The sequence below is a fragment of the Girardinichthys multiradiatus genome, chromosome 19, assembly GCF_021462225.1.
Source record: "Girardinichthys multiradiatus isolate DD_20200921_A chromosome 19, DD_fGirMul_XY1, whole genome shotgun sequence".
Taxonomy (NCBI): domain Eukaryota; kingdom Metazoa; phylum Chordata; class Actinopteri; order Cyprinodontiformes; family Goodeidae; genus Girardinichthys; species Girardinichthys multiradiatus.
Window position 1 is genome coordinate 1,674,592 of NC_061811.1, and position 20,071 is coordinate 1,694,662.

Genomic DNA, 20,071 nt, shown 5'->3' on the forward strand with positions numbered 1-20,071 from the left:
CAAAGTTAACACCAAGGTTTTTTATTTTATTACTGGAGGTCAATTTAATGCCATCCAGGTTAAGTGATTGACTAAGGAGTTTCTCTTTTAAAGACTCTGGTCCAAAGACGACAACTTCTGTCTTGTCTGAATTTAGAAGCAAAAAATTTAAAGTCATCCAAGTTTTTATATCTTCTAACTGGTTGGGTTCATCAGGATTTATGGATAAGTAAAGCTGAGTATCATCAGCGTAACAGTGAAAATTTATTCCATGCTGCCTGATAATTTGACCTATTGGAAGCATATATATAGTAAAGAGAATTGGCCCAAGTACTGAACCCTGTGGTACTCCACAATTAACCCTGGAGTTTAAAGATGATTTATCATTTACATGAACAAACTGGAATCTGTCAGACAGATAAGATTTAAACCAGCCTAGCGCTGTTCCCCTGATCCCTACAGCATATTCAGAATCAGCTTTATTGCCAAGTTTGTACATACAAACAAGGAATTTGCCTCCGGTACACTTTGCTCTTTTGTTCTGTTTTTGCATTACAGAATATACAAATTTACAATTTACACATATATACATATCTCATAAAAAAGGTGCATTTGTAACATCTGTATGCTGTTGTTTTGTACTCTATTGAATGTTCATCAGAGAAACAGCCTGGGGGAAGAAACTCTGTGTTGGCTGGTTTTAGTGAACAGTGCTCTGTAGCGCCACCTGAAGGTAAAGCTCTGAACAGTTTATGTGCAGGGTGTGTGGGGTCTGCAGAGATTTTGGCAGCTCTTTTCTTGACCCTAGACCTGTATAAGTCCTGGATGGAGGGAAGGTCAGCTCTGATTATTCTCTCTGCAGTCCTGATTATTCATTGCAGTCTGGACCTGTACTGTTTTGTGGATGATCCAAACCACACTGAGATGGATGAAGACAGGACAGACTGAATGATGGCAGTGTAGAAGATGACCAGCAGCTCCTGTGGAAGGTTGAACTTCTTGAGTTGCCTCAGGAAGTACAGTCTCTGCTGGCCCTTCTTTCGAACAGTGTCTATGTGTGAAGACCATCTCAGGTCCTCAGAGATGGTGGTTCCTAAGAACCTGAAGTGGTCCACGGCCGATACAGTGTTGTTGAGGATGGTGAGGGGGGTGTATGGGGGTGGTGTTCTCCGAAAGTCCACCACCATTTCCACAGTCTTGAGTGGGTTGAGTTCAAGGTAGTTCTGACTACACCAGTGGACCAGCCGATCCACCTGGTGTCTGTATGCCGACTCATCACCGTCCTGGATCAGTCCAATGACAGTGGTGTCATCTGCAAACTTCAGGAGTTTCACGGACGAGTCCGATGAGGTGCAGTCATTTGTGTACAGAGAGAAGAGGAGTGGTGATAGAACACATCCCTGGGGGGCACCAGTACTTATTGATCTGGATCGGGAGAAGATGCTCCCCAGTCTCACCTGCTGCTGTCGGTCTGTTAGGAAGCTGTTGATCCACTGACAGGTGGAGGCTGGGACGTTGAGCTGGATGAGCTTCTGGTGGAGGATGTCTGGTATGATGGTGTTGAAGGCCGAGCTGAAGTCTACAAACAGGATCCTGGTGTACGTCCCTGGATGGTCGAGGTGTTGCAGGATGAAGTGTAGACCTAAGTTAACAGCATCATCTGCCGACCTGTTTGCTCGGTAAGCAAACTGCAGGAGGTCCAGCAGGGGGCCTGTGATGTCTTTCAGGTGCTTCAACACCAGCCGCTCAAAGGATTTCATGACCACAGACGTCAGGACTACAGGCCTGTAGTCATTTAATCCTACGATGGTGGGTTTCTTTGGAACCGGGATGATGGTGGATCGTTTGAGGCAGGAGGGGACCTCACATTTCTCCAGTGACTTGTTGAAGATCCTTGTGAAGGTCGGAGCGAGTTGATGTGCGCAGGCTTTCAGACATGATGGGGAGACGTTATCAGGTCCTCCAGCTTTCTTTGTTTTCATGCGCTGAAAGAGCCTGTTTACATCTTCCTCGGAGATCTTTAGTGCAGGCAGAGGATCTGATGGTAGGAGGTTGGTAGCTTTGTGGGAGGAACTTGTTCCTGAATGGGATGTGGAGGAGATGATTTGAGGTGTGAATGGCTTCTTGTCATGTCTGCAGTAGAATCCATTCAGACGGTTGGCCAGGAGACGACTCTGTTCAGGATGGGTGGAGGGGCTCTTGTAGGCAGTCAGGTTTCTCAGACCGGTCCATACAGCTGAAGTGTCACCAGTAGAAAGGATGTTCTTAAGCTTCTCACTGTAGCTTCTCTTAGCTGCTTTGATCTCCTTTGTTAGTTTGTTCCTGGCCTGCCTGTACCGCGCCCAATCTCCACTGCTGTGAGCTTCCAGCCTTTTTAAGAGAATATTATGATTGATTGTATCAAATGCAGCACTGAGATCTAACAGAACCAGAACAGACACAAGTCCATTATCTGAGGCCATAAGAATATCATTAGTGACTTTCAGCAGAGTTGTTTCAGTGCTATGATGAGCTCTGAAACCTGACTGAAACTCTTCAAACAGGTCATTGCTGTGTAAATGCTCACACATTTAATTAAAACACACTCCTGTTCTTTCTTCTCCTATTTTTTAGTGCCATCCAAAGCCAAACGCATAAGATGTCCTTTATATGAGGAAGGGTGTCACTGCTACCATTTAAATGGAAAATATTCTCATCAGCAAACTGAGATGACAAATGCAATATGACCGTTGAGTCTCCTGAGCTCATTTGTCACAGATGAAGGATGAAGGGTGTGGATGGAGGCCAATAGTTCCCAGCCCATTTAGTATGTAACTACTGGTGCGAACACCATAAAGCTTCAGAAAAGGAGATGCTAATGATCTCCAGCTTGTGTGAACCCTGCCAGTTGTGACCTCGCCTTTGAAGGCTGGATGAATGCAGGGTTTCAGTTAATAAGATATGCTATGGATTGGTTATTTTTAAACTTTTCACTGAGTGACCCACTTGTCTAACAAGAAATAACAAGTTTTTTCTCTGCTCCCCTCCTTTCTGCAGAGGTTTTCCATCAAGTGCTTTCATAGAGCTGCTTGTTGAGATTCCAGCCTTCTTGTTAGGGACTAATTGACACCAGCTATGCCAGGTGAAAGTAATTAAGAGCAATTAACCACCCAGGATGATGGATTGCTGGCAGTATGTGAGATCTGGAGGACAGGATTGTGATGAAAAGAAACAATCACTGACTTTATGAACTAAATGTCAGTTTTTCACTTAACAATGAAAGATAAATCAAAAGATAAAGATAAATCACACTCTCTAAAAACTGCTGTCTTATTACTTCACCTTATTTTTATTTTAGGCAAAACACAACTAAATATAATTTGCTGCTTATTTTTAGGAGTATCAGTTAAAAATGATTTGTTTCCATTATTTTCGTCTGACAATGATGCTGGGAAATGTAAACAAGTAGAATGAGAAATTACTGCCTTGCTTGTGTCTAAAATGAAAAGAATTAGTAAAACATTATGGCCTAAATGGGAAATGCAATAAAAGAAAGTTAACATTGGATTTTACTAACATTAAACTAAATTTGCTGTAATTTGTTACATTTTACTTTCTATTTCATAAATAGCCAACCAGTCTTAACCTAAAGTAACCCCCAATCTCTGGCCCCTACTTTTTAATTAACTTTCATCATTCAGAGCACCAGATAATTAAACCTAAAAAGTAGGTACACCCCTCCCTTATGTCACCAAAGAAGCTGCAGTTTGGCTGCAGTAGACACAGCTAGAGGAGAGGGAAGACGATGGTAACAAGTACGAATGTGGGGAGAAATGTAGATTTGCAGTCAGAGCAATGAGGTGTAAAATCTGACTCAAGGCCATTTTATGACTAAGCATACATTTTATATACAGTACAGACCATAAGTTTGGACACACCTTCTCATTCAAAGAGTTGTCTTTATTTTCATGACTATGAATATTGTAGCTTCACACTGAAGGCATCAAAACTATGAATTAACACATGTGGAATTATATACTGAACAAAAAAATGTGAAACAACTGAAAATATGTCTTATATTCTAGGTTCTTCAAAGTAGCCACCTTTTGCTTTGATTACTGCTCCACACACTCTTGGTATTCTGTTGATGAGCTTCAAGAGGTAGTCACCTGAAATGGTTTTCACTTCACAGGTGTGCTCTGTCAGGTTTAATAAGTGGGATTTCAAGCCTTATAAATGGGGTCAGGACCATCAGTTGTGTTGTGCAGGAGGTGGATACAGTACACAGCTGATAGTCCTACTGAATAGACTGTTAGAATTAGTATTATGGCAAGAAAAAAGCAGCTAAGTAAAGAAAAACGAGTGGCCATCATTACTTTAAGAAATGAAGGTCAGTCAGTCCGAACAATTGGGAAAACTTTGAAAGTGTCCACAAGTGCAGTCGCAAAAACCATCGAGCGCTACAAAGAAACTGGCTCACATGAGGACCGCCCCAGGAAAGGAAGACCAAGAGTCACCTCTGCTGCGGACGATAAGTTCATCCGAGTCACCAGCCTCAGAAATCGCAGGTTAACAGCAGCTCAGATTAGAGAACAGGTCAATGCCACACAGAGTTCTAGCAGCAGACACATCTCTAGAACAACTGTTAAGAGGAGACTGTGTGAATCAGGCCTTCATGGTAAAATAGCTGCTAGGAAACCACTGCTGAGGACAGGCAACAAGCAGAAGAGACTTGTTTGGACTAAAGAACACAAGGAACAGACATTAGACCAGTGGAAATCTGTGCTTTGGTCTGATGAGTCCAAGTTTGAGATCTTTGGTTCCAACCACCGTGTCTTTGTGTGGTGCAGAAGAGGTGAATGGATGGACTCTACATGCCTGGTTCCCATCGTGAAGCATGGAGGAGGAGGTGTGATGGTGTGGGGGTGCTTTGCTGGTGACACTGTTGGGGATTTATTCAAAATTGAAGGCATACTGAACCAGCATGGCTACCACAGCATCTTGCAGTGGCATGCTATTCCATCCGGTTTGCGTTTAGTTGGACCATCATTAATTTTTCAACAGGACAATGACCCCAAACACACCTCCAGGCTGTGTAAGGGCTATTTGACCAAGAAGGAGAGTGATGGGGTGCTGCGCCAGATGACCTGGCCTCCACAGTCACCAGACCTGAACCCAATCAAGATGGTTTGGGTTGAGCTGGACCGCAGAGTGAAGGCAAAAGGGCCAACAAGTGCTAAGCATCTCTGGGAACTCCTTCAAGACTGTTGGAAAACCATTTCAGGTGACTACCTCTTGAAGCTCATCAACAGAATACCAAGAGTGTGTGGAGCAGTAATCAAAGCAAAAGGTGGCTACTTTGAAGAACCTAGAATATAACACATATTTTCAGTTGTTTCACACTTTTTTGTTCAGTATATAATTCCACATGTGTTAATTCATAGTTTTGATGCCTTCAGTGTGAAGCTACAATATTCATAGTCATGAAAATAAAGACAACTCTTTGAATGAGAAGGTGTGTCCAAACTTTTGGTCTGTACTGTATTTGTAGCTGAAATCTGAACAATTGTTTATGCTGATGAGATTTTATGACATTGAACACTGCTGGACTGGCTCTGCCTTTGGGTCCCACATCTAGTTTAGAGAAATAATCGGTTGCTGCCACCAGATTTGTCTCCAAGATGATCAATAAATGTTGAAATCAATCATGTGCAGCGCTGGGAGCTAACATGAGGATAATACGCTCTTTCTGCTAAGCTGAATGTCAGGAGTCTGGCTCAAACAGCTGTTTAGGGAATATCGATTAATACTGAAAAAACTGCCTTGGCAGTGCACCTCTGTATGTGTTGTAGGTCCCTTTTTCAAGTATAGACTGTATGTGCCTGGGATGTTGGTGTAACGTAACAAACTAACTGCCTGCTTTATTAGCCTTCATTCCTTTAATCTGGGTTAACAAATCCTGATATTGATCCTCTTAGTCCACTGGCAAGTTTATTTATACACCACAGTTCAGGAACAAGACCGTTCAAAATGCTTTAAATCCTGGAGCCTGAAGGCCTGATCAGCCATATCCATCCATCCATCCATCCATCATCCATCCATCCATCCATCCATCCATCCATCCATCCATCCATCCATCCATCCATCCATCCATCCATCCATCCATCCATCATCCATCCATCATCCATCCATCCATCATCCATCCATCCATCCATCATCCATCCATCCATCATCCATCCATCCATCCATCATCCATCCATCCATCATCCATCCATCCATCCATCATCCATCCATCCATCCATCCATCCATCCATCCATCCATCCATCCATCCATCATCCATCCATCCATCCATCCATCATCCATCCATCCATCCATCATCCATCCATCCATCATCCATCCATCCATCCATCATCCATCCATCCATCATCCATCCATCCATCCATCATCCATCCATCCATCATCCATCCATCCATCCATCATCCATCCATCCATCATCCATCCATCCATCCATCATCCATCCATCCATCATCCATCCATCCATCCATCATCCATCCATCCATCCATCCATCATCCATCCATCCATCCATCATCCATCCATCCATCCATCCATCATCCATCCATCCATCCATCCATCCATCCATCCATCATCCATCCATCCATCCATCCATCATCCATCCATCCATCCATCCATCCATCCATCCATCCATCCATCCATCCATCGCATCCATCCATCCATCCATCCATCCATCCATCCATCCATCCATCCATCGCATCTATCCATCCATCCATCCATCCATCCATCCATCCATCGTCCATCCATCCATCGCATCCATCCATCCATCGTCCATCCATCCATCGCATCCATCCATCCATCCATCCATCCATCCATCCATCCATCATCCATCCATCTATCCATCCATCATCCATCCATCCATCCATCTGATTATCTAACCATAGGGGGCGTAAACGTGTAAAATTTCTTAACTGCGTAATCTCATACTTGCAGTCCTTGGTGAGAGCACAACTCCATGTTAAAAGAAACTAACAGCATCTAAAATGAAAACGTTGTCTCTTGATATTTTCTGCTTTGAAATTCCCTCTTCACCTCTGAAAAAGATACATTTTCAGCCTGTGTTGCTGCCTGACTTCATTTTTGTTTCCTTCTGAACTATGAGCTGCCACCATCAAACCTGGAGATGGGAAATAAGCCAGACACACCCAGAAGTATGGTGTGTGTGCTTCACATAAAAGTAAACTGTTAAATCACAGCATTTTAATCAGAACCTGCAGGATGGAGACTTAAAGCTGTAAACAATTGCTTCAGTGTGCTGCCTACTGGCTTTCCACACTCAGCAGTTTACAGTTACACGGCATTGCAGCTCCCTCCAGTGTAAAATAATGACCAATTAAAATCAGCTCACAGAAGCAATTAGCACTCACCATAAAATAAAAGGCTATACACTTCTTTAAAAAGTTTGTTTTGATTTCAGTCCACTCTGAGTTTCACCACCTGAACAGCAGTGAAAACCCAGGAGGACCATATTTATATTTAAGAGCTAATTTCTACCACATTCTCTACCTCTAACCTCAACGTAGACAAACACATAAAAGATTCAACACTGTCAATATCTGGCAAACACCGATGTAGCCAATACAGAAAAACTTTGTGTGAAAAACTAAGTGCACCCCATGATCCAGCATTTCAGTGACTGAGCAGAGGTTAACTTGTCTGACTTTAACAATCTCTTTACTGCGGAGGAATTGAAGCCCACTCATTTCTCACGTTGCTTCTGTTCATTAAAGTTTAGGAATATTTGTTTCTGCACAGCTCTCTGAAAGTCCCTACACAGCAGTTTGAGGTCTGGACTTTGAATAGGACATTACAACATATAAATCTGTTCTTTTTCAGTCATTCTGTTGTATATCTGCTGCTGTGTTTAGGATAAAGTTCTGTTTGTGATCCAGTTTAAGCCAATCTGGACATATGGTCTCATCTTCCACACAATGACTGCAAGGTGGCCAAACAAGCCCAAATCCTCAGCCCTCCACCACCGTGCTTGATAGTTGGTTGTGCTGATATTCTGTTTCGTTTCCTTTGAACAAGGTTCTGTGCGTAATGGGCAAACAGCTCAGGTTTGGTCTCATCTGTGATCTAATTATGACCCAAAATTGCTGTGCTTCACAAACCTAAGCCTTGCTGCTGTGTTGTTGTTAAAGAGGCTTTCTCCTGAAACTCTAGAATTTCAAGAGGGCATCTTCTCCTTTAACATGACTGCTGGTTCTCACTGTTTAAATGGTTGGAGAAATTGAGATTTTAATGTGTTTCTCTGACAGAAAAACATTTAAAAAAAAAGGCTTGCAGCAGCTGCAGCTTTCTGGAGCCTAGGAAAAAGCTAAATGAAATTAATCACAGTGATAGTTGCCAAGGTTAGAGTGTAACCGTTTAATAAAGTGGCCCTGTGGTGACCTGTCTGCACAGTCTGGACTACTCATAACTGTAAGACAATGCCGTCCTTTCTTTCCCTGTCAGTAGTTTTAATCATGTACATTTAACGTATTGCTGTATTCATCATGCACGCCTTATAAGGATCGTGTGACAAATCAGCTGGCCTTTAAAGGTTACTAACACATTTCCAACAAGCAACAGATGAAACAGCTAGTCACTTAATGCAGGATGTAGCTACATGTATCGCCTGCTGGCATGAAAGCCACTCCTCATAAATGTGATGACATTTGTCATGCTGCACTGACATTTTCAAAGCTTATCTAATACCAATGAACTCAGACTGGATGTTTTTTCCCAAAGAATTCTGCTTTAATATTGGCATTTTAGGGATATCATATTGATGGGATGGATGTTTTCCTCAGAGTGATCATGTCTGTAATGTAGACCCTGAGGAGCTGCTGTCCTCTTGTCCAGAGGCAGGTTTCAGTCAAATCCAAGGAGAACAGAACCACAACTGCCAGGTAATAATTGCAAAACCAGTTTTATTCATATTAACACTCAAATGAATATGAGTCATGAAATACTTTAAAAAGGTTGCAACAATTCAAGGCACAAAAAAGCACAATCAAAGGTTTAAATCACTAATATTATGCAGGCAGGTTAATATAATAAATTAAATGTGTTTAATGTCAGGATTACAGCAAACCAGAGGCCGTACAAAAACAGGAGAGAAATATACAATTTTTGCATTCCAGGATTCCCTGCCATTCAACAGAAAAGGCATCTAAAAATCAATAAAATTTATTTTGTATAAATCACTCTAAGTACTTTCCACCACTCACTGTTAGTGTCATGAACCACCTGTGTACAGTTTAATACATGTCTGTTGAACTGGAAATGGGCTGGTTATGGTTATTTTGGCACATAGTTTGAACTTTCCTTTCTCTCCAGATTGCGTTTCGCAGAGTCTTTGCAGCAAAGTAAACGTTCGCACCAACACATAAGACACAGGAAATGAAAGAGGCACAAAGGGGCATTTCTCAGACTACAAATTTGTTCTTGGTGGTTGAGCCGCTCTTGGTAGACGTGTCGGTGTGAGACTGGTAGCCGATCTTCATAGGAAGTCCCAGGCGCTCCTTGTAAACCCTCCTGAGGAAGCAGAAATGGCATCGTAAGAGCGAGCAAACATCATCTGCACATGCTCAGTCAGAAAGAGTCTGGCTCACCCTATGTGTGTTACAGCCTCCCGGTTCTCATAGTCAGATGTCCACACAGCAATTTTATCCCCCTTGTTGCGGATGTTGACAACGGCTCCACACACATCGTCGCTGTAGTCATCAAAAGCCTCTCCGACTAAACACAGGAGCTGTTTAGAGGAAGGCAAGGACACTATGAGTCACGCCTGTAGTCAACAGTGAGGGAAAAGGTTCCGACTGCGATAGAAAGACAACGCTAACCCAGTTCAGATTTCACACAGGTCCGCTCAGGTTTCCATCATCATTATTATTTATAATTACATTTTTTCCAGATTGAAATAAATATATAAAAAAACTACTTTAATTGTTTCTAAAACCATTAAAAGATGTGTTACACAAAGGCGCCTTTTAATAAAATGGATCATTATTATTATTAAAAATCAGAATTTAGAGCTCAGGTTTGAATTTATTGTGGTTTTTGCTCAAATCCACACAGGGTCAGAACTACACACATAGGTTTTAATATATAAGTACATACCCACTAATGTTTGGTTCAATTCCTTCTGACAAGCTGGACCTTGATCACATTGTTCTTGCTTCTGGCATCATTCTGTCTGGATATCTGACAACTCTTATCCTGGTTCCTCCATTCCAGAACCAGTTTAGATCTGTGTTTGGGATCACTGTCCAAGTTTCAACCCTTTAGCTGCCTATCTGAGGGGAAGTTGAAGAATTGCAGTCAACTAGGAGCAAAGTATCGCTGGTGCTGAAACAGACCCGCAGCAAGACACTACCACTACCATGCTTGACAGCTGATGCAGTGTTCTTAGGTTTGAAAGTCACACCTTGATTTATTCAAACATATTTCCTGTCATTATGTCCAAACAGCTCATTCTTTGTCTCGTCTGACCATCAAAGCTTTCTCCAGAAGCTATTTGGCTTGTCCCTGTGGACAGCTGCAGATTTCAGTCGACCTTCAAGGTGTCGGCTTTGGAACCAGGCTTTCTTTGTTGGTTAGCTCCTGGTCATTCTCTGATGATGTTAAATTGGCTTCTCTGTGGACAGGGACACTGGTGTTCCAGGTGTTTCCATTTCACAATAGGCTTGGTGGCTCCCGGGTTGTTCCTGAAAATCCTAACAACGTTCCGTTGATCTGAGGGTCTGATAGTTTTGGAATGGACAAAACAGAAAACATTAAGCTTCTGAAAAGGCATTCCTGAAGGTCCAGCCTCAACCTGATAACAATTTTGGACTAAAACCAAGCCGTTTAACTGAACTCTACAAGAAAGAGTGGTCAAATATTCAGCCACAATGATCCTAGAACATTATACTGTACATTTTGAGGTCTGTTCTGAAATTATTTTTATTTGTTTTAAAATCTTTGACTGGCCTAGCCGCACCCTCCCTTTCTGAGCTGTCGCATCCCTAGAATACGACCTGCTCACAAGGATCAGCTGACCAGCTGCTCTTTATTGTCTGCTTTTAAAACTTTTCTTAAAAACCACAAAATCCTGTCCTCCTTGGCTTTTAACATTTGTCAGTAACAACCCATTCAGTCCAAAGAATTTAAACCATTGATGTGCATAAATGAAGTGAAGTGTAATAAACTAGAAGGGCACGTGGAAATGCTGCCTGTACAAAGCCTTTGTTGGTGATGATGGCTTCAAGATGCCTCCTGTATGAAATCTGAATGATTTGATTGAACTGACTTTATAAAGTACCTTGAGATGACATGTGTTGTGAATTGGCACTATATAAATAGAACTGAACTGAATTGAATTGTATTCATAGATAGGGCCCACAGAACCTTCCGGGTTTAAAGACAGTTTATGTGGAAGAATGAGCCGAAATCAGACCGGAGCAATGCACATGACTAGTTACTCAATACAGGTGAAAGAAGGAAATCCTAGAAACCTGTTTAATATGGGATTTAAATGACATGTCCTGGTCAAAAATAACACCAAGGTTTTTTACTTTATTACCGGAGGTCAATTTAATGCCATCCAGGTTAAGTGATTGACTAAGCAGTTTCTTTTTTAAAGACTCTGGTCCAAAGATGACAACTTCTGTCTTGTCTGAATTTAGAAGCAGAAAATGTAAAGTCATCCAAGTTTTTATATCTTCAAGACATGCTTGTAGTCTATCTAACTGGTTGGGTTCATCAGGATTCATGGATAAGTAAAGCCGAGTATCATCAGCGTAACAGTGAACATTTATCCCATGCTGCCTGATAATTTGACCTATTGGAAGCATATATATAGTAAAGAGAATTGGCCCAAGTACTGAACCCTGTGGTACTCCACAATTAACCCTGGAGTTTAAAGATGATTTATCATTTACATGAACAAACTGGAATCTGTCAGACAGATAAGATTTAAACCAGCCTAGCGCTGTTCCCCTGATCCCTACAGCATATTCCAGCCTTTCTAAGAGAATATTATGGTCGACTGGATCAAATGCAGCACTGAGATCTAACAGAACCAGAACAGACACAAGTTCATTATCTGAGGCCATAAGAATATCATTAGTGACTTTCAGCAGAGCTGTTTCAGTGCTATGATGAGCTTTGAAACCTGACTGAAGCTCTTCAAACAAGTCATTGCTGTGTAAATGTTCACACATTTGATTAGCAACTATTTTCTCAAGAATTTTAGATAAGAATGGAAGATTGGATATAGGTCTGTAATTTATTAAATCATCTCGATCAAGCGAAGGTTTCTTAAGCAAAGGTTTAATTACAGCTAACTTAAAAGCCTGTGGTTCTGATCCATTTACTAAAGATAGATTAATCATATCTAAAATGGAGCTGGTAATCAGAGGGAACACTTCCTTAAATAATTTGGTTGGGATTGGGTCTAACATACAAGTTGAAGATTTAGATGAAGCTAATATTTCTGATAACTCAGGAAGCTCCCCAGGATCAAAACAGTCCAAACACAAATCAGGTTCTATGAACTCTGAGTTTTAGATCTTTCCATAGATGTCCTATAGGATTCAGGTCAGGTTACTTGACTGGGTAACCCAGCCAAATTTACATCCTGTGAAACAAGTTAAGAGTTCCCTTGGCTGTTGGTTTGGGATCCATGTCTTGCTGAAATGTCCACCCTTGTTTTGTTTTCATTCTTCTGGTATATTATCACGAATGTCTCTTTGACATTGATCCGTTAATTAAACCAAGTCTGTCAGTACCAAACACTTCCCTGTTTGTATGGTGTTGTTTTGGGGTAATTTGCCGTGCCCTTTGACCTCTAAACATGGTGTGTATTACGGCATCTAAACAGTTTATTTTTGGTCTCGGCTGACCAGTGTTTCACAAGCTGGTGTGAATGCTATTCAGCAAACTTTAAACATGCTTCAACCTGATGTTTCTTCAGCAGTGGAGCCTTGTGCAGTGAGAGGGCATACAAGCCATGGTGGTTGAGTGCATTACTTAGCATTGTCTTTAAAGCAACAGCAACTGCTAAATGCAGGTCCTTCTGATGCTCTCCACAAGTGGTTCTAGGATGACTCCTCTGATTATTCTTTTTGCTCCTCTGTCTGAAATCTTGCTGGGAGCAGCTGGATGTGGCTGGTTTATGGTGTGGTGAATTCTACATCCAGATTATAGCTCCATGAGAACTTTCTGGAACCTTCAACAGCTTAGAAATTCTTCTTCTTCAGGACAAAAAGGTTGAGAAGATATTAAGAAAGCTCCTTGGTTTTGCCCATCATGAGATGTTGCTTCTGTGACCCCTTGGTAATGAGGCCATCAGTTGAGGCTGAACCACCTGCTACTGAATTGCACTGAGTGGCAGGATTGCTTTCTAATTACTGACAGATTTCAGCTGTTATCATGCCTTTCCATTTCTTTTTGCACCTCACTTTATTCATGAGTTGAATACTTTTCCGAATGTCATTCAGTTTTATTAAACATAACCTAATTATTGGACATCATTGGTTTGATTTTTTGCATGAGGTCTTGTGCTTAATAATTATACTACCTGCTGTATGTATAATTCTGATCCTGTGTAAAATCCACAATAAATTCTAACTTCGGCAACACTTGCTTTCAATGATCATTGAAGAATAACGGTTCTAATAAATCATTAAAAGATGCAGATTAATATGAAAATCCTGTCTATAAATGGAGGGACCTTCAGTGCTCCAGGTTTACTCCAGCATTACTTCCTTTAGGCCAGACAGTGATCCTTAACTGTTAGCTCAACATATAAACAAACCCATGTTGCCCTGTGTGAGAGATGAATGGCAACACCAACAAAGCCATATGATCCGGGGCTCAAGGGTATGGGTAGATGAAATCCCCCATTTCTCCACCAACAAGTGGAAAAGCAGCAGCTACCTGTTTCTAATTATGACTGCCAGCAGGTAATGGATGTACTCCTCCAGGGAGGAGGTCCAGAAATGATTGATGGTTTCTTTGGTTTGGCTCGACAGAAAACAAACAGTCAAACCTACAGTTTCCAGCCAGTAGCGGTCCAGGTCTGATCTTCTCTGCTGCTTGGTGAGTGTGATCAGCCAGCGTCCGCCACGCTTGTTCCTCTCATCCTCCCACATGGGTTCAATGCCATCCTGCAGTAAAACGGGTCCGATCATCAACACATATTCAGAACTTCTGTGATGCCACATATTGAAACAGTACAAACATTTACAGCTGTAATATCAAAAAGGTAAAGGAAGGAACAAGGATCCAGCGAGGAGCGCAGGGATGTTTTTCATTAAATGTTTAAAAATATTCTGGAGATTTTCAGACCATTTGTTAAAAGAAACTTCAAATGTTTAATGCTATTATTTAGGGTTCATGATCAGTTTTCTCTATATACTAAAAGCATCAACTCTGCACAAAACACATTTTATTATGGAGCCACTGAAATAAAACTCCATAAAAATTAACCTAAAAACTAAAATTGAACACACATTTTTATTTTTATGAGATATATCTAGAGGCATTTTATTTTCTTGAGATAACAAGATCAGCAGATGATTATTTTATGTGGTGATGAGATCTCAAGTGTATTAAGGAAATAAGGATTTTGTTGTACAAGTTGTTTGTCTTTCATTATCTTCAGATAATAAAATCTAACCTTATTTAGTTACAATGAAACTTTAATTGTTTCATTGGGGATTTCAAGCTTGTTTTTAATAAAATGGTTTTGTTCCATCATTATCTCAGGATAACCTGAGCTTCTTCATGGTCTCAGGATGATGAAATGTCAAGACTGCTTCTGCAGCCGTTTGACTATTTTATTATCTCGAGATAAGATCTTAAGCACAGTTTTACTAAAAACATTTTTATTTCATCATTATCTTGAGATTGTTTTGTTGTGGTGGCCGTTTGGTGAATTTTTAAGTTTTATTATCTCAGTATTATCTCAATATAAAGGGTATTATTGCCATGGAAACAGATCGTTTAATTATCTCCAACTAGCTTTGACATGATGCTGCTTTTCTTTGATCATTATCTCCAGATAACACTTTATTATGAAGTCTTATTGTCTCATTATCTTGAGCTGAGATATTAGGCTGGTTTTTAATAACTTGTGATTTTTCTGAAAGTCAACGGACACATTAGACATCCTCACAAACACTTGATGGAGTTTAATTACAAGATACAAGATACAAGATGGCGCCGCAGATGGTCGCCTCGGCGTGTTGGTGCGCATTGTTTTGTTTTGTTTTTTGCTTTAAAACGGTCTTCTGTGATGGTACCCGGAGCTCTCTCACCAGAGAAGAACTCATGAACATCAGGGCTACTACACCAGAGGAGTTATTTCCAACATTTCTACCTACTGCTCTGGAATATTTGGACATTCTGGTTAAAGGTGCGCTCACCTTTACTCACCTTTGTTCACGCGGTGAAACGCCGGAAGAAAGGGAAACGGGCTGGGGTGCTGGTACGTCTTCACCAGCGTGGACTACGAACACCGTTACCTGGAATATTTCTCTCTAACGTGCGCTCACTTCCCAACAAAATGGAGGAACTACAACTGTTGTTGGGGAAAAACAGGGACTTTTATTCATCGGCAGTTTTGTGCTTCACGGAGACGTGGCTGTGTGGATTAATACCGGACTCTGCGCTGCAGCTGGCAGGATTCCAGCTCTACAGAGCGGACAGAGACACGGAACTCTCCGGCAAAACGAAAGGTGGAGGAATCTGTTTTTACCTCAACAGTGGTTGGTGCAACAACGTGACAGTGATTCAGCAGCACTGTTCTCCAGACCTGGAAGCCTTCATCATAAACTGTAAGCCTTTCTATTCCCCCCGTGAGTTCGCTTCGTTCATCCTGGTCGGTGTTTACATCCCGCCGCAAGCTAACGTGCAGGTAGCACAGCGCATGCTCGCCGACCAGATACTGAGTGTGGAGCGGACCAACCCGGACTCCTTAGTTATCGTCGTTGGTGACTTTAACAAAGGTAATCTGACCCACGAACTTCCCAAATACAGACAGTTTATAAAATGTCCGACCAGAGAGGACAACATTCTGGATCACTGTTACACCACCATCAGAGACGCTTATCACGCCGTCCCACGTGCTGCACTGGGCCAATCCGACCACATCATGGTCCACCTGATTCCTGCATACAGGCAGAAACTAAAGCTCTGCAAACCTGTTGTGAGGACGACAAGGAAGTGGAGCAGTGAGGCTGTGGAGAATCTCCAGGCGTGTTTAGGCTGTACAGACTGGGATGTGTTCAGGACTACTACCAACAGTCTGGACGAGTACACAGAGGCTGTGACTTCCTACATCAGCTTCTGTGAGGACAGCTGTGTACCATCATGCACCAGGGTGAGTTACAACAACGACAAACCCTGGTTCACAGCCAAACTCAGAAGGTTAAGACTGGATAAGGAAGAGGCCTTCAGGAGTGGGGACAAAGACATATACAGAGAGGCAAAGTACAAGTTTGGCAAGGCAGTGAAAGAGGCCAAACGACTGTACTCTGAGAAGCTCCAAATCCAGTTCTCAGCCAACGACTCTGCGTCTGTCTGGAAAGGGCTCAAGCAAATCACCAACTACAAGCCGAAAGCCCCCCACTCCATCAACGACCGACGCCTCGCCAACGACCTGAACGAGTTCTACTGCCGCTTTGAAAGACAAAGGGACAGTCCTGCAACCATCTCCCACGACACCCCCCAACAGCTGCAGCCACAATCCACCACCCCCACCTCCCCAACCTCAAGAGGGGCCTTGGCACCTCCAATCCCCACCCTGAAGTTCCCCCCCACCAGCCCCCTACCCACGCCGAGGACGGCTCTTTCCATCCAGGAGAGGGACGTCAACAAACTCTTCAGGAGACAGAACCCCCGGAAAGCTGCTGGTCCGGATTCTGTCTCACCAGCCAGCCTGAAGCACTGCGCTGATCAGCTGTCTCCAGTCTTCACAGACATTTTTAACACCTCACTGGAGACATGTCATGTGCCAGCCTGCTTCAAGTCCTCCACCATCGTCCCTGTTCCCAAGAAGCCAAGGACCACAGGGCTTAATGACTTCAGACCCGTCGCCCTGACCTCTGTGGTGATGAAGTCCTTTGAGCGCCTTGTGCTCTCACACCTAAAAGACATCACCGACCCCCTCCTGGACCCCCTGCAGTTTGCCTACAGAGCCAACAGGTCTGTAGATGATGCAGTCAACCTAGCCCTTCACTTCATCCTCCGGCACCTGGACTCCACAGGAACCTACGCCAGGATCCTGTTTGTGGATTTCAGCTCTGCCTTCAACACCATCGTCCCAGTTCTGCTACAGGAGAAGCTCTCCCAGCTGAGTGTGCCCGACTCCACCTGCAGGTGGATCACTGACTTCCTGTCTGACAGGAAGCAGCGCGTGAGGCTGGGGAAGCACGTCTCTGACTCCCTGACCATCAGCACCGGTTCCCCCCAAGGCTGTGTTCTCTCTCCTCTGCTCTTCTCCCTGTACACCAACAGCTGCACCTCCAGTCACCAGTCTGTCAAGCTTCTGAAGTTTGCGGACGACACCACCCTGATCGGACTCATCTCTGATGGTGACGAGTCCGCGTACAGATGGGAGGTGGACCATCTGTTGGACTGGTGCAGCCAGAACAACCTTGAGCTCAACGCTCTAAAGACAGTGGAGATGGTTGTGGACTTCAGGCAGAACCCAGCCCCACCTGCCCCCATCACCCTCTGTGACTCCACAATTGACACTGTGGAATCTTTCCGCTTCCTGGGAACCATCATCTCCCAGGATCTCAAGTGGGAGCCAAACATCAGCTCCCTCATCAAGAAAGCCCAGCAGAGGATGTTCTTCCTGCGGCAGCTGAAGAAATTCAACCTGCCAAAGACTATGATGGTGCACTTCTACACAGCCATCATTGAGTCCATCCTCACCTCCTCCATCACCATCTGGTACGCCGCTGCTACAGCCAAGGATAAGGGCAGGCTGCAGCGTGTCATTCGGTCTGCTGAGAAGGTGATTGGCTGCAGTCTACTGTCGCTCCAGGAACTGTACACCTCCAGGACCCTGAAGCGGGCAGGGAAGATTCTGGCTGATCCCTCCCACCCCGGTCACAGACTCTTTGAGACTCTCCCCTCTGGCAGGAGGCTGCGGTCCATCCGGACCAAAACCTCACGCCACAAGAACAGTTTTTTCCCATCTGCCACCAGCCTGGTTAACAAAGCCCGGAAACCACCCTGACACTCTCCCTTTCCCCCACACCCCCCCTTTTTTTGCTGACAGGACACCTGTAACCTGTAACTCTATGAGTTACATTAACGCTCAGCTTGGACTCCTGCTTTACTTGCACTGCCATACTTGCACAATGATCACCTGCACTGTTGTATTGCTCTTGCATCTTATACTGCTCTATATTTACTCTCACTCACTTAAAACTGTGCACATATATTTATATTATATTGTAGATATGTTTATACTGTTTAATTTGTATTGTATTGCACCGACTACGCCAAAACAAATTCCTTGTATGTCCAAAAACGTACTTGGCAATAAAGCTTTTCTGATTCTGATTCTGATTATAGGTTTGTATGAAGCTTGTTGACATATCCATTTGATCTGATGTTACAATCACTGACAAACAGTCACATGACCTTTCAACACCTGCTGTTTCATTTCATGGAGAAACAAAATGCCTTCAGTGAGGGCAGCAAGTCAGCTAATAACAATATGAAAATATGGCAGATTGATCTGTGAGGAAGCTGTAAATACAACTTAAAATAAGAGATGCACTGGTTTTCCTTGACGTCGGACCAGATGATCGTGACACATAAAAGGACAATGAGCTGCAGGTTCAACCCGATGAACGTCCCTAATCCTTATTTGATTTGTGTTCAATTGAAAAACGTGCATGAGAGTTTATGCTGCTGTTGATACGCTTACAGGCTGAAAGTGATGGGAGTCTTTGCTCTGATGAATGTAACGAAGCATTTTTCAGCACCTGCAGATCACAGATCAAAGCCAATCAAATCAACATTGGTTGATTGGGCTTTGTGGCGGTTCCAGAAAGGTTTGTCCATCTCCAAATAAAATACACAGATATTCTGTCAATGCCTCCTTGGTATAACTTGATAAACCAGTAAATGAATCCCAGTGCTTGGCTTGTATATTCAGGGTAGACACCTGTTTTTACTCAATACATTTCACATAAAAAAGGAACCAAATGAAGCAACAAAACTGCTTTTCAGCACTTGATGTTCAGCATTTTGTTTTAGCTGTGGTTGGTTTTAAAGCACTTTACAATTACAGTTGATGATGATGAAGATAAAAGGCTGATTTTTACTTCTTGTTATTCTATAAATTATAAAGCCAACACACCTTAAAAAGGGAGTAATCACAACCTGACATGAGGTTGCTTGACAGCTGAATATGGTTGTAGAGGCTGAAACAGAGAGCAGAATAATGAAAACGTTCAACTCCTTCAGTCTCTCCATCAAAGGAAGGCAAAGCTGACGTTAATTGCTGCTTACGCCCAAAAATCTTCAACTGTGTCAAATTTAGAGATGAGGCGCAGGTTGGCCTGCCATGTTTTGCTCTTGTCATTCTTGAAGAACCACAGAGACCATCTGTTTGAAGCAGAAGAACAAGGTATAAATACAAACAGACGAAATGAAACCAGAGTGCTTGTGAATGAATCTGTTGGGTGCTTTCTAGGAAAACCGCTCTGGAAATCATATATTCAGACTCTTAGTTGAATAAAATGTGATGCTGTGTCATAACAAATCAAGTCTACATCTTTCTATAGCTCCCAGAACTCTGTAAGCTGAAGAAGGTCTAACATAACAGGAATTAAAGTTAAAACGACGGCAGGGTTTGAAGAAATGCCAAATACGGACAGAAACAGTTAGATGCAAATGAAACTCTATGCTGTTGAGCTGAAAATACAAAGCAGACTGTCTGACAAGCAAATGTTTGTCAGCTTCGCTTTAATGCAAGATGTTTGTGGTGTTTCTCCTTTTGAACTTGTCTGTCAAATAGCAACAGGTCAGATTAAAGGCGATAA

The 20,071-nt window shown here is 42.7% G+C and overlaps 1 protein-coding gene across 1 annotated transcript in view; it reads right to left on the reverse strand.

Annotated features, from left to right (window-relative positions):
- Positions 1-8,930: 8,930 nt before the first annotated feature.
- eif4eb (eukaryotic translation initiation factor 4eb) overlaps positions 8,931-20,071 on the reverse strand; it is a 17,038-nt gene continuing 5,897 nt past the window's right edge. The window contains exons 4-8 of the mRNA XM_047345541.1: positions 19,539-19,634; positions 19,387-19,450; positions 14,057-14,170; positions 9,632-9,771; positions 8,931-9,554 (exon numbers count right to left, since the gene is read on the reverse strand). Coding sequence (XP_047201497.1) covers positions 9,446-9,554; positions 9,632-9,771; positions 14,057-14,170; positions 19,387-19,450; positions 19,539-19,634 — 523 coding nt within the window. The 3' untranslated portion in view covers positions 8,931-9,445. The remainder of the gene's footprint in view (positions 9,555-9,631; positions 9,772-14,056; positions 14,171-19,386; positions 19,451-19,538; positions 19,635-20,071) is intronic.